The sequence below is a fragment of the Eumetopias jubatus genome, unplaced genomic scaffold (assembly GCF_037043125.1).
Source record: "Eumetopias jubatus isolate StellerSeaLion01/CBP00866 unplaced genomic scaffold, mEumJub1_p1.0 scaffold_12, whole genome shotgun sequence".
Taxonomy (NCBI): Eukaryota; Metazoa; Chordata; class Mammalia; order Carnivora; family Otariidae; genus Eumetopias; species Eumetopias jubatus.
In genome coordinates, this window is record NW_028274818.1 from 81,236,240 (window position 1) to 81,250,000 (window position 13,761).

At 42.8% G+C, this 13,761-nt stretch overlaps 1 protein-coding gene across 2 annotated transcripts in view; it reads left to right on the top strand.

Annotated features, from left to right (window-relative positions):
• Positions 1–13,761, top strand: part of BMERB1 (bMERB domain containing 1) — a 162,128-nt gene that overhangs the window by 32,975 nt on the left and 115,392 nt on the right. Inside the window, exon 1 of one of the 2 annotated variants that reach the window (XM_028117639.1) lies at positions 8,687–8,792. The exons of the other annotated variant lie outside the window; for it this stretch is intronic. Within the exon in view, the coding sequence (XP_027973440.1) occupies positions 8,687–8,792 (106 nt within the window). Of the gene's footprint in view, positions 1–8,686; positions 8,793–13,761 lie in introns of those variants that run through there. 2 annotated transcript variants of the gene reach the window in all.

Genomic DNA, 13,761 nt, shown 5'->3' on the forward strand with positions numbered 1-13,761 from the left:
ACCCAAATGACAGTTATAAAAGTGTGTGGCACTGGGCCCCGCAGCCGCCCTGGCCCTCTGTAATCATCCAGCATCCCTATGAGTCTGGCATTTCCACAAGAGTGAGGTGCCCAGCCAGGATGGGAAGCCAGGGCTGGAAAGAGCCACTTAATAATTCCACGCAGATGGTTAACTTCAGCCAGTTACTGAACTTGAAGCATTACCTCCCTAGACTAATGCAAACAGACAGGATTCTGGGCATGGTTGTGTCAGGGCTCCTGTTGTCCCCTAGGATTACAGAATTGTATTACTCACACATTTTTAGAAACAGAATTCATCTGTCTTTCATCGATGCAACAGCACGTGCTCAGTAGAGATGATTGGAGAATTCAGAAACTTAAAAAGGAAAAGATTTCCCCCAACTCTCCACTCTTAGAAATGACCACTATGAATATTGTTATGTATTTGCTCCTCATCTTTTTATTTTCCACACATTGAAAACATTATTGATTTTTTTTCCTGATTTTGAAAGTAACACATATCCCTTGTGGGAACGTTGGAGAATTCAATCAAAATATTATTTGTTATCTCGACAGTTCATAGGTAGTCACTCTTAACGCTTTGGTATATGTCATTTCATGATTTCTTTTGGGGCGCCTGGGTGGCTCAGTTGGTTAAGTATCTGCCTTCGGCTCAGGTCATGATCCCAGGGTCCTGGGATCGAGTCCCACATCGGGCTCCCTGCTCAGCGGGGAGTCTACCTCTCCCTCTGTCCCTCCACCCACTTGTGCTTGCTCTTTCTCTCTTTCAAATAAATAAATAAAATCTTCAAAAAAAATAAGTGTTTTCTTTTATTGGATATGTTTATATGTGAACAGATAACAAAATTGGGATCACAGTATTTTTCATTTAATTTCTACTATTATCACTTTATGAAATACTTAGTATGATTGAGATCACAGTGTACACTTGATTTTAACCAAAAAAGCAAGAACAATAGCCCATCCTTCAATATTACAATTTGTTTTCTACTTTTCCCTTTTACGTTTTGATGAACCTTGTGTTACAATGTTTTCCCCATGACATTTCAAACTCTTTGTAAACATAATTTTACATAAGTATAGAATTTAGTCATTTCCCTTTTGTAAGATATTAGACTTTTCCCACATTTTACAGAAACTATAAGAAATACCTTCTGTAATCAAAACCTCAATGAGATACCACTCACACCAGTCAGGAATGGCTAAAATTAACAAGTCAGGAAATGACAGATGTTGGCAGGGATGCGGAGAAAGGGGAACCCTCCTACACTGTTGGTGGGAATGCAAGCTGGTGCAACCCCTCTGGAAAACAGTATGGAGGTTCCTCAAACAGTTGAAAATAGAGCTACCATACGATCCAGCAATTGCACTACTGGGTATTTACCCCAAAGATACAAATGTAGGGATCCGAAGGGGTACGTGCACCCCGATGTTTATAGCAGCAATGTCCACAATAGCCAAACTGTGGAAAGAGCCAAGATGTCCATCGACAGACAAATGGATAAAGAAGATGTGGTATATATATACAATGGAATATTATGCAGCCATCAAAAGGAATGAGATCTTGCCATTTGCAACGACATGGATGGAACTGGAGGGTGTTATGCTGAGTGAAATAAGTCAATCAGAGAAAGACTATCATATGACCTCACTGATATGAGGAATTTTTTTTAAAGATTTTATTTATTGGAGAGAGAGAGAATGAGAGAGAGAGAGCACATGAGAGGGGGCAGGGTCAGAGGGAAAAGCAGACTCCCTGCCGAGCAGGGAGCCCAATGCGGGACTTGATCCAGGGACTCCAGGATCATGACCTGAGCCGAAGGCAGTCGCTTAACCAACTGAGCCACCCAGGCGACCCTGATATGAGGAATTCTTAATCTCAGGAAACAAATTGAGGGTTGCTGGAGTGGTGGGGGTGTGGGAGGGATGGGGTGGCTGGGTGATAGACATTGGGGAGGGTATGTGCTATGGTGAGCGCTGTGAATTGTGCAAGGCTGTTGAATCACAGATCTGTACCTCTGAAACAAATAATGCAATATATGTTAAGGAAAAAAAAGAAGAAGAAGAAGAGAGGAGGGGAAGAATGAAGGGGGGGAAACCGGAGGGGGAGATGAACCATGAGAGATGATGGACTCTGAAAAACAAACTGAGGGTTCTAGAGGGGAGGGAGTGGGGGGATGGGTTAGCCTGGTGATGGGTATTAAAGTGGGCACGCTCTGCGTGGAGCACTGGGTGTTATGCACAAACAATGAATCATGGAACACTACATCAAAAACTAATGATGTAATGAATGGTGATTAACATAACAATAAACAAATTTAAAGACAAAAAAAAGAAATACCTTGTGAGTATTTTTCTTAATATTGCACATATTTCTTAGGGTAGATTCCTAGGAGGTGAATTACTGGATCCAAGAGATCTGGCTACTTTTTTTCTTCTTTTTTTAAAAATTATGACATTAATTTTAATTTAATACAGAAAAGTAGACAGAATAACATGACAAAGATCCCTGAACCTACCAGCCATTTTTTCCTTAATTTTATTTATACAATCTTTTATTCAGTTTTTAAATTTTTATTTTATTTTTATTTTATTTATACACTCTTTAATTTAGTTTTTTTAAATATTTTTTTTATTTATATGAGAGAGAGAGGGAAGGAGCATGTGCTCAAGCAGGGGGAGGAACAGAGGTAGAGGGAGAAGGAGAAGCAGACTCCCTGCTGAGCTGAGAACCCCATGTGGGGCTTGATCCCATGACCCTCAGAACCTGATCTGAGCCGAAGGCAGATGCTTAACCAACTGAGCCACCCAGGTGCCCCATTTAATTAGTATTTAATATTGAGATATAATTTCTAGTAAAGGGCATATATCTTAAGTGGCTTTCTCAATGAATATGCATAGTCATATATATATATCCATGTAAATTTTATATATGTGTGTATATTCATACACACACACACATCCCACTATGTCATCAATTATTTCAATACATTTCTAGTATTTTAACAAGTTCCCCTTCTTGTTTATTTGTTCAGTAGCCTCCTAAAAGTAGCCACTATTCTGACACTTATCATTATAGATAAATTTTGTCTGTTTTTGAACTTTATATGGATGGAATCATTCAGTATGTACTATTCTGCATCCGGTTTCCTTTGTTTATTATTAAGTCTCTACAAGTCATCCCTTTTTTGGTAGTTGGTCTATTCCATTGCTGTGGCTACAATCACAAAAAAATAATGTATATATCATAAATGTTAGTGAGGATGTGGAGAAATTAGATCCTGCATACATTGCTGGAGGGAATGTAAAATGGTTCAACCACTGTGGAAAGCAGTTTGACTGTTTCTCAAAAAGTTAAACATAGAATTACCATATAACCCAGCAACTGCAGTCTTCAGTACCTTAAAATAAGTAGTCGAACAGATATTTCTATGCACACATTCATAGCAGCACTATTCACCATAGCCAAAAGGTGGAAACAACACACATGCCCATTAACAGATGAATGGATAAATCAAATGTGGTGTATTCCTACAATGCAATGGCCATCCAAAGGACGGAGATACTGATTCATGCTACAGCATGGATGAACCTCAAAAACAATATGCGAGGGCACCTGGGTGGTTCAGTTGGTTAAGCAACTGCCTTCGGCTCAGGTCATGGTCCTGGAGTCCCGGGATCGAGTCCCATATCAGGCTCCCTGCTCGGCGAGGAACCTGCTTCTCCCTCTAACCCTCCCCCCTCTCATGTACTCTCTCTCTCTCTTTCTCGCTCTCTCAAATAAATAAATCTTTAGAAAAAAAAAACAATATGTGAAGAACAAGAAGCTGGACACAAAGGTCACATAGTGTTTGATTTCATTCATGTGAAATGTCCAGAACAGGTTAAGTTCATAGAGAAAGAAAGGACTGGTGGTTGCCAGGAGCTGGAAGGAGGGGGAATATGGGCTAACTACATAATGGGCATGGAAGTCTCCTGAAAATGTAATGAAATGTTTTGGCATGAGATGGGGTGGGGATTGTACCACACTGGGAAAGGACAATACCACTGAATTGTTCACTTCAAAATGGTTAATTTTAGGTTAATGTGACTGTCACCTCACTAAAAATATTTAATAGAGTCAAACTTAATCTTTTTCTTTAAGGTTTGTGTTTTGGGGTCTTAGGTAACATAAGTTTCCACTGCAAAAGAATAAAGATATTCTTCTATGTGATGTTACACATTTTAAAAATTTTGCTTTTTCTCATTCAGGTCTTTAATCTACCTGGAATTTGTATATATGATATGTGTATGTGATATGTGTATATATGATAGGAAGTTCAAGGTTGACATTTTTATTTTAGTTTTCCATTTTGTTAGGCAACTACCTCACCACCATTTAGTAAAGAGTCTATCCATTCTATACTCATTGGTAATGCCACCTCTGTCACATACCAGCCTTCCAAATACATGTGGGTCTATCTGGGGGCTCTTGATTTTCTTACGTCTTAAGGTTTTACAATAGGTTTTTAAAAAAATATTTTATTTATTTATTTGACAGAGAGAGCGCGCACGCACGAACGTGAGTGCATGAGCAGGGGGAGGGGCAGAGGGAGAAGCAGACTCCCTGTTGAGCATGGAGCCCAATGTGTGACTCGATCCCAGGACCCTGAGATCATGACCTGAGCCAAAGACAGACTCTAACTGACTGTCACCCAGGTGCCCCACTGCCAGGTTTATTTTAAAGTCTTATTCCCTATGAAGATTTCAACTACAGTTATCACTGAAGAGAATTGCCATCTTTATGAGACTTATCCTTTTGTACCCTTGAATGTGACATATCTATCTCTTCATTTTTTCAGTTCATTTTTTATGTTGTTTAGCAATGTAACATAAAAATCATTAATTAATAGTCCCAGTTGACACAAAATAATAATTTTCTCCTCAAAGGTTCTTGAGGGTTTTTTTTGTTATTTTGATTATAACCTTAAGTTTGATTAATAATGTACAGAAATATTACTATTTGTGTATGTTTATCTTGTTTCCAAAAACTTAGCCTTATTAATTTTAATACCTTTCATGTGGATGTGCTTGCATTCTTTTTGCTTGCATTTTTATATAGGCAATTATAGTGTCTGAAAAAGAAAGTTTTGTTTCTTCTGTTTCAGTTCTTATGCCTCATTTATTTTTCCTATCTAACTAGGCTAGGATCTCTCAAAGTGGAGATGACAGGCATCCTTGCTTTGTTCCTGACCTTAATGATCAGGTACAGAGGTTCAACAGTAAGTGTTGAGTGTTTGCTGTTGATTTTTGATAATTACTCTCAAGAAGGTTAAGGAAATGATTTTCTATTCTTAATTTGCTAAGAAAAAAAGACATATATGTGACTGCTAATTTTTTCAAATGCTTTTTCTGTATCCATTAAGGTAATCCAACAGGTTTTTTTAAATCTGTTAATATGGTATATTATATCAATAGATTTTCTGATACTGGGACATTACTACATTTTTGAAATAAACCTCATTTGTTTGTAATGTATTTTAATATTTAGAATTTTTGTACCTGTGTTTATAGGTGAGCTCACTCTAGAATTCTTTTACTGTACCATTTTAATCTAGTTTTGATATCAAGGTCATATATTGTCCTCATAAAATGAGCTCTGAAACAATTTTTATGAAATAAGGATTATCTGTTATTTTGTTAAAGTTCACCTATAAAACTGTTTGGGCCTGATGCCTTTGTGGGACTAAGGAGGAACATAAATTTTTATATTAAGAACTCAGCTTTTGGGGTGCCTGGGTGGCTCAACTGGTTAAGCGGCTGACTCTTGGTTTTGATCTCAGGGTCCTGGGATTGAGCCCTGAGTCAGGGTCTGCACTCAGTGGGGAGTCTGCTTGAGGATTCTCTCTCTCCCTCTCCCCCTCTTGGAATTTGTATATATGATATGTGTAAATTTTTGTAATGATTATTGATTTTTTTTATTTCTTAAATATATTTTAGTAGTTTACTTCTTAAAGAAATTTATCTCTTTCAACCAATTTAAAAAAACCTACCTGTATTTGTATTATGTATCCCTTTTCATTCTTAATATTACTCATGAGTGCCTATCCTGGTGAGTCTTGAGAGGTTTGCCTTCTTTATTAGTATATTCCTCCCAAGGAATCAGCTTGTGGTTTTGTGGATCTCCTCTATTGCTTCTTGGTTTTCTATTTTTTATGCTGTCATTATTATTTTCTTTTTTCTACTCCACAGGTTTTATCTGTTCTTTTTTATTTATTTTTTTAAAAGATTTTATTTATTTATTTTAGAGAGAGACAGAGGGGTGGAGGGGCAGGGGGACAGGGAGAGAAAGAGAATCTCAAGCAGACTCTGTGCTTAGCATGGAGCCTGATGCTGGTTTGATCTCACAAACCTGAGATCCTGGTTTCAGGCAAAATCAAGAGTCAGATGTTTAACCAACTGAGCCACCCAGGCACCCCATATGTTCTTTTTTATTAAAGTCTTTTGAGTTGAACACTTAACCCATTTTTTTTTTTTACCATTTTAACCATTTTTAAGAGTATAGTCAGTGGTATTAAACTCATTCATTTTTTGCAGCCATCACCACCATCCATCCCCAAAACTCTTTTCGTCTTGTAAAACCGCAAATCTATACCTATTGAACAATAACTCTCTATTCTCCTCTCACCCAGACCCCTGGCAACCAACATTCTACTTTCTAGCTCTATGATATTTGACTCCTCTAAATACCTCGTGTAACTGGAATCACATCATATCCGTCTTTTTGTGACTGGCTTATTTCACTTAGCATCATGTCCTCAAGGTTCATCCGTGTTGTAACATATTGCAGAATGCCCTTCTTTTTAAGGCCAAACAGTATTCCATTGTATGGCTAGACCATGTTTTGCTTATCCATTCATCCTTACCCACTTATTTTTAGTCTTACATTTTTTTAAGAGTCAGTTGGAGTTTATTTTTTTATTTAAATTCAATTAATTAACATATAATGTATTATTTGTTTCAGGGGTACAGGTCTGTGATTCATCAGTCTTATATAATACCCAGTGCTCATTTCAACACATACCCTCCCCAATGTCCATCACCCATTTTGTTTAATGCAGGCATTTATGGCTACACATTTACTTCCACCAAAACTTACAAGTTTTGATATATGGTACTCTCATGGTTATTCAGCTCTAAATATTTTATGATTTTCATTCTTACTTCCTTTTTCTCTCATGGGCTATTTAGAAGTTGATTATTGATAATAACTTTTTTAAAAAAAGATTTATCCATTCATTTTGAGAGAGAGAAAGAGTGCCTGTGTGGGTGGAGGGACAGAGGGAGCGAATCCTCGAGCAGACTCCCTGCTGAGAGCAGAGCCCAATGTGGGGTTCAATCCCTCGACCCTGAGATCACAATCTGAGCTGAAACCAAGAGGTGGACACTCAACTGACTGAGCCACCCAGGCACCCCTATTGATAACTTTTTAAGGACACTTACTACCAGTGGCTAAATAATTTTCTCAAACAGGTAGGCCATGCTACACTTTTCCACAAGCCAAATGGATACCAAAAATCGCCCCAGATGGCATCTTAAAAGCAACAACAAACAACAAACAACTCATATCCTATAGGGTCTTTCCTACCCCTCCTGCCATACAAAACACCATATCAGTGCAGTAAAGGCGTCAGTATAAGAAAGAGGCTCAGTCTGGATTCAATTGCTGACCAGGCCACTTGGTAAGTGTGGGACTTGGAGCAAATCATTTTTTGTACCTCAGTTTCATCCTGTGTAAAACAAGGCCGACAAAATAGTATCTGTTTCCCACAGTTATTAGGAAGTGTTTAGAACCTAGCCCTCATTAAATAAACTCTTACTAATTTTTATCAATCTAGCTGCTGATTTTACTTTGTATTTTCAATGCTGCCCTGCTGTGTTAACCCCTGAGTTTCTGGAAAGTAGAGACCCGTGTTCCAAACAGCTTTGTTATAATTGTGTTATATATATAAATTGTGTTATAACTGTGTCCAAAGTATGTTCCTGTCTCTCTCAAGTTCATGCAAACACCTACGGAGTTGACACGGGACACCTGGGTAACAAGACTGTCCCATTTCATAATTCCAGTTACACACGCAGAAGCAAACCCTAGAGATTCTCACAAAAATGCACTCGACCCAGCCCAGAACCCACAGATTCAAGTCCACACTCAGGCTTCTGCACACTCGCCACCAAAGATGGATCCACCGCCCACAGCTAGAGATGCGCTCACCAATCCCACTCAAAACCTAGCAGCCCTGACAGATCACAAGCAGCATAGCGTGCCCTGGCAAAGCATCACCACCGGCTCCAGCATGAGCAGGGGCCTTGTTTTTTTACTTCCTTTGGTTTGGTTCTATTTTAGTTGTTGTTTGTCTGTTGCGCTTCTTAGAGTTATCATCTGCCCCTCTTTCTCTCTACCCAACCCCCAAGCCCCCCCTCCCGCCTCCATTGCGCATGCGCCCTGCATCCCTCCCCCTGCAGGGTACCAGTCGGCGCTCCCCGGCCCTGGCGGCGGAAGAGATGGAGCAGCGTCACGAGCGCCCGGCCCCTTAAAACGCTGCTGGCTGGAGCCGCCTCCCTCCCTGCAACCCGCGGCGGGGATGGAGTAAAGGGGGGACCCGTCGACCTGCCCGCGGGGATCAGCGATGGAGTTAAAGCAATCTTTGTCCACCCATCTGGAAACCGAGAAGCCTCTGAGGCGCTATGGGGCGGTGGAGGAGACGGCGTGGACAGCAGAGGGACTGGGGAGAAGTGAGTACTCGGCTGGAAGGGGGGCACAGTTGGGGATCCGTGCGCTGGAGCCGGTGGTCGTGGGAGCTCAGGGGATCGCGGGGAGCGCACCAAGGGGAGCGCCCCCGCAGCGGGGCTTTCACCGAGGGGCGGATGCGCAGCGCTGCGCAGCGCTGCGCTGCGCAGCGACGCGCTCTCCCGCGAACCTTTTGTTAAGGGGGACCCTCCAGGCTGGGCTTCACCGGGAGGCTCAGGAAATCGCGAGGCAGCAAACCGGGAACCTGGGGGTGAACTGGGTAGTCCCGGATCCGTAAGCTCGCAGCTGGTCTTGGAAAGTAAGGTCTTTCCCGCAGCCGAGCGAGGAGAGTCGGTTCTCCGCCCGGGATGCGCTAGGACGCTGGAGCGGTTGGACCATCCTGGAAAGCGCCCACATCCCTGGAGAGGGGGGAGTGTCCGCTGGTTTCTGCCGTGTTTCTCCCCCGGGCACGAGGTTCAGGGCACACCTGAAATTCCCAGCGTTTCTTCCCCCGCCTTCTCCTGGGTCTCGGGTGGGAGGGAAAGGGTTAGGGGAAGGTTAACCCTGTGCACACCCTTCTCCTTTCTCCCTTGACTCATTCAGTCTTTGGTTTGGGTATAATCCTAGAAGGCACTTCTGAAACGCGCTGACTTTATTTGCTGAGTCTCTCTACGGTATTTAGGTGTCAGCAGTGTTTACAGATAAACGAAGGATTTTTGTTTTTCATGAATAGGACGCCGCGGTTAAAACTCCTGCTTTCAAATAGAGAGGCAGCCGCAAGGGCCCCAGGGGCACCAGCGGCACCAGCCCTCCCTGCAAAGCCAGGGCTCTTTGTGGTGCCCCTGCCTTTGCCTTGCACACCCTAGCACGGTGCCTCCTGCTGGGCTGGGAAGGGCCTCTTACCTTTCTCAAGGACCCTCAGCTTCCTGCCTTGGCTCTGGGTAACCATGCTCAGCACCAATAGCAGAGCTATGTTGGACCAAAGTACTGTGAATGTGTGTATGTGTGTTTTTTTTGTTTTGTTTTGTTTTGTCTTGACCTGGTAGAAAATTGTGTGTGTGTGCGTGCGTGTTTGTGTGCTCTTTCTCCACACCTGTTATGACAAATTCAGAAAATCTTCCTAGAATGGCTCAACTGTATTCTGGTTCTCAAGGGTTCAAGTTGAAATCACAATCAAATGTCTTAGTTCTGCACCTGGCACCCATGGTGCTCCCAACCGCTTTCCTTTTCTTTCTCCTTTTAAAATCTGGGTCCTTCCTCCTGGTTCCTCCTTTGAAAACCCTTTTTGGCTTTGGTACTTTGGCATGACACCCAGGCTGAGGGGCTCTGCTTCCTACAAGCTCAGAAAAATCCCCACAATGGCTGCCCTGTATTGATAGATGGCCATGCACCAGGTCCTGTGCTAAGAACTTTAAGTGCATCATCTCATTCAGTCCCCACAGCTACCTACCGGGGTGAATCCTACGACTGCCCTTCCACAGTTAGAAAAACCTGGGCTTGCTAGGTGCCGTGACAATGAAGCTTCAGAGTCAGGATTTGAACCCAGAGCCCCTCTCTGCTTTTAACATGAAGGTTTATTGCTTTTGCAGTTTCAGGAAGCTCTCTCAATCTGTTGAGAGTCCCAGAACACACACAAATACGTGGCCACCCTGTTGGTCTCTTGAGCCCCCAGTGGCCTTGAAAGAATGCTGGGTCTTTGCAGAGTAGAAGCCGTGTTCAAATATGCTCTGGGTTTGAATGCTGGCTCTGCCCCTCGCTGGCTATGGGACTGACTTGAGGCATGTTTCGAAGCCTTACTCTGCCTCTGTTCTCTGAAATGGAGACGATAATAGGACCTACCTTATGGCTCCATTGCAAAAACTCAGTAAGAAGATATATGTCAAGCTCAAGGTAAGTGCTCAGTACGTGTCGGCTGCTTCGATTATTTTATTACCACATCTGTAGAAGCAACAGATTCCATCCTTCCATCCTTCGCAAGGCTTTGCATAAAACAACACTTTGGACTCAAACTGCCGTGTTGGTCAGTTCCCTAATAATTCTCTTACAGCTTTTTATTTTGCTAGGACAGTTTTCAAATGTACAGGAAAATCACACCAAACACCTAATTTATAGCATTTTAGCTCCTGAAATTTTTTTCCTTCTGAGTCTTAGGCTGCAAACTGTTAAAAGCCTGGTAGAAAGGCTTTCTCATCTTCTCTGTTCCAAACCATCAAAGACTCTGACTTTTGCTTCCTGTTCACATACAAGACCACAGTTTCTGATCTTCTTTTGCAATGGATCGCCAAATCTGTTTTTTCCCCATTCAAACTTGAAATAGTCTTTTTTTTAAGTTTTTTTTAAAGATTTTATTTATTTATTCACGAGAGAGAGAGAGAGAGAGAGAGAGAGAAGCAGAGGGAGAAGCAGGCTCCCAAGGAGCAGGGAGCCCGACGCGGGACTCAATCCCAGGACTCTGGGATCATGACCTGAGCCGAAGGCAGACGCTTAACCATCTGAGCCACCCAGGCGCCCCCAAACTTGAAATATTCTTAAGGCACTGATCCAGAGTCCCCCTTTTGAATCATAAATCTAGGATTGTTACCTTTAGAAAGCCTTTTATCTCTGGACTCATGTCAGCAACCTGACCTTTTTTTAAGTCTTTTTTTTTTAAGATTTATTTATTTATTTGAGAGAGAGAGAGAGCATGAGCTGGAGGGGCAGAGGGAGAGGGAGAGAGAATCTCATGCAGACTCCACGCCTAGTGCGGAACCTGACACAGGGCTCAATTCCACAACCCCAAGGTCTTGACCTGAGCTGAAACCAAGAGTCAGACACCTAACCGACTGTGCCACCCAGGTGCCCCCTGACCTTTTTTGATCCAAGTGGCTTTTTTTGAACTCCCTCTCAACTTCCCTGGGATCTATGGGTTCATACCATAACGTGTTGGACCTCCATTTATTTATTAATGAAGTGTGAAAATTAGTACTATTGATTCTATGGAATAACAACTGCCTAGCCAATGAAAGTTGTAATGCATGAAATGCTGGAGGCAAATAAAAAGAGGCCCATTAAAAAGAAACCATGCTTGGAGCTCCTGGATGGCTCCGTTGGTTGACCATGAGACTCTTGATCTCAGGGTCAGGGGTTCGAGTGCCACACGGGGCATAGAGATTACTTTAGAAATAAATAAAAATTAAAAAAAAAGACATGCTTTAACTTCTACCTACATTTAAATATTTTATGTTAAACACTGAGTGTTACTTAAAAACAATTTTTTAAAAGATTTTATTTATTTATTTGACAGAGAAAGAGAAAGCACACAAGCAGGGTGAGAGGCAGAGGGAGAGGGAGAAGCAGGCTCCCCAACGCGGGGCTCGATCCCAGGACCCTGAGATCATGACCTGAACCGAAGGCAGATGCTTAACCAACTGAGCCACCCAGACACCCCTTACAAAGAATTTAAAAGGCGGGGGGTGGGGAAGGGGCACCTGGGCCGCTCAGTCGTTAAGCATCTGCCTTCGGCTCAGGTCATGATCCCAGGGTCCTGGGATCGAGCCCCGCATCGGGCTCCCTGCTCTGCGGGAAGCCTGCTTCTCCCTCTCCCACTCCCCCTGCTTGTGTTCCCTCTCTCGCTGTGTCTCTCTCTGTCAAATGAATAAATAAAATCTTAAAAAAAAAAAGGTGGGGGGAAGATTGTAGAACTGGTCATTGTCGGTATAAGTTGTATTATCTTCAATTTTAACTATAGTTTTTGGATGGAAGATATGTATAGTACAGCAGCAAAGAATGGGGGTTTTGAAATCAGATTAAATGGGTCCAAACCAGCTTTAACACTTTGTTGCTTTGTCACCCTGGGAAATTGTGTGTGTGTGTGTGTGTGTGTGTGTGTGTGTTTTAAGATTTCATTTATTTATTTATTTAACAGAGATAGAGAGTGTAAGTAGGCAGAGCGGCAGACAGAGGGAGAGGGAGAAGCAGGCTCTCCGCTGAGCAGGGAGCCCGATGTGGGGCTCGATCCCAGGACCCTGGGATCATGACCTGAGCCGAAGGCAGCTGCTTAACCGACTGAGCCACCCAGGCGCCCCATAATTTTTTTAAAGATTTTATTTATTTGTCAGAGAGAGTGAGAGCATAAGCAGGGGGGGAGCTGCAGGCAGAGGGAGATGCAAGCACGCTCTGCTGAGCAAGAAGACTGATGCAGGACTCGATCCCAGGACCCTGGGATCATGACCTGAGCCGAAGGCAGATGATTAACCAACTGAGCCACCCAGGCGTTCCCCACCCTGGGAAATTGTTGAACCTCTCTGTGTGTCAGTTACCTCAACTGTAAAATGGGGATATGTTGGTTTGAGACTTTGGGAGCTTCGCCAGGGTGAAATTCAAAACCGGCCCCCCATACACAGAGAGGAAGGAAGGAGAGACAAAGAAAGAGGTCGCTCCAGATGGCAGGTGTAATAAGCAAGGAAATTTATAGGTGGTTGCAAGACCAGTAGAACTCCATACCTGCCCGCCAGAATCTTAAAAAGTTTTTATGGAGGTCTGAACAGGGTTCAGTTATGTATACTTCCAGATGGTCTCCGTAACAACTTACTCTTTCAAGGCTGTGCCCTTGGAACTGCTCTCACTGTGAAAATGCTTGTACATTTCAAAGACGGGGAGGGGGCGAGGAGCCTCCAGTTGCCGGTGTGGGGGGCAGCTCTTGGGTCAAGGGTGGTCATGTCTTCTCCATAACCTCCTCCAGCAGGATAATAATCATAATGACCACTTCAGGTGGGAGGATTAAATGAGACAATGTATAGAATGCATTTAGCACAGAGCCTGGCACACTGTAAGTGCTCAATCAGTGCTGAATAGTTGTCATAATAGGACATAAGCGGTTGGCTCCGACAGCATGGGAGAAGGTTATTCCAAGCTCACCAGTTGGTTCTTGCTTGTGTCCATTGCTTTGTAAATTGCAGATAATGACTGTGTATACACCATGGTTCCTCCTCATGG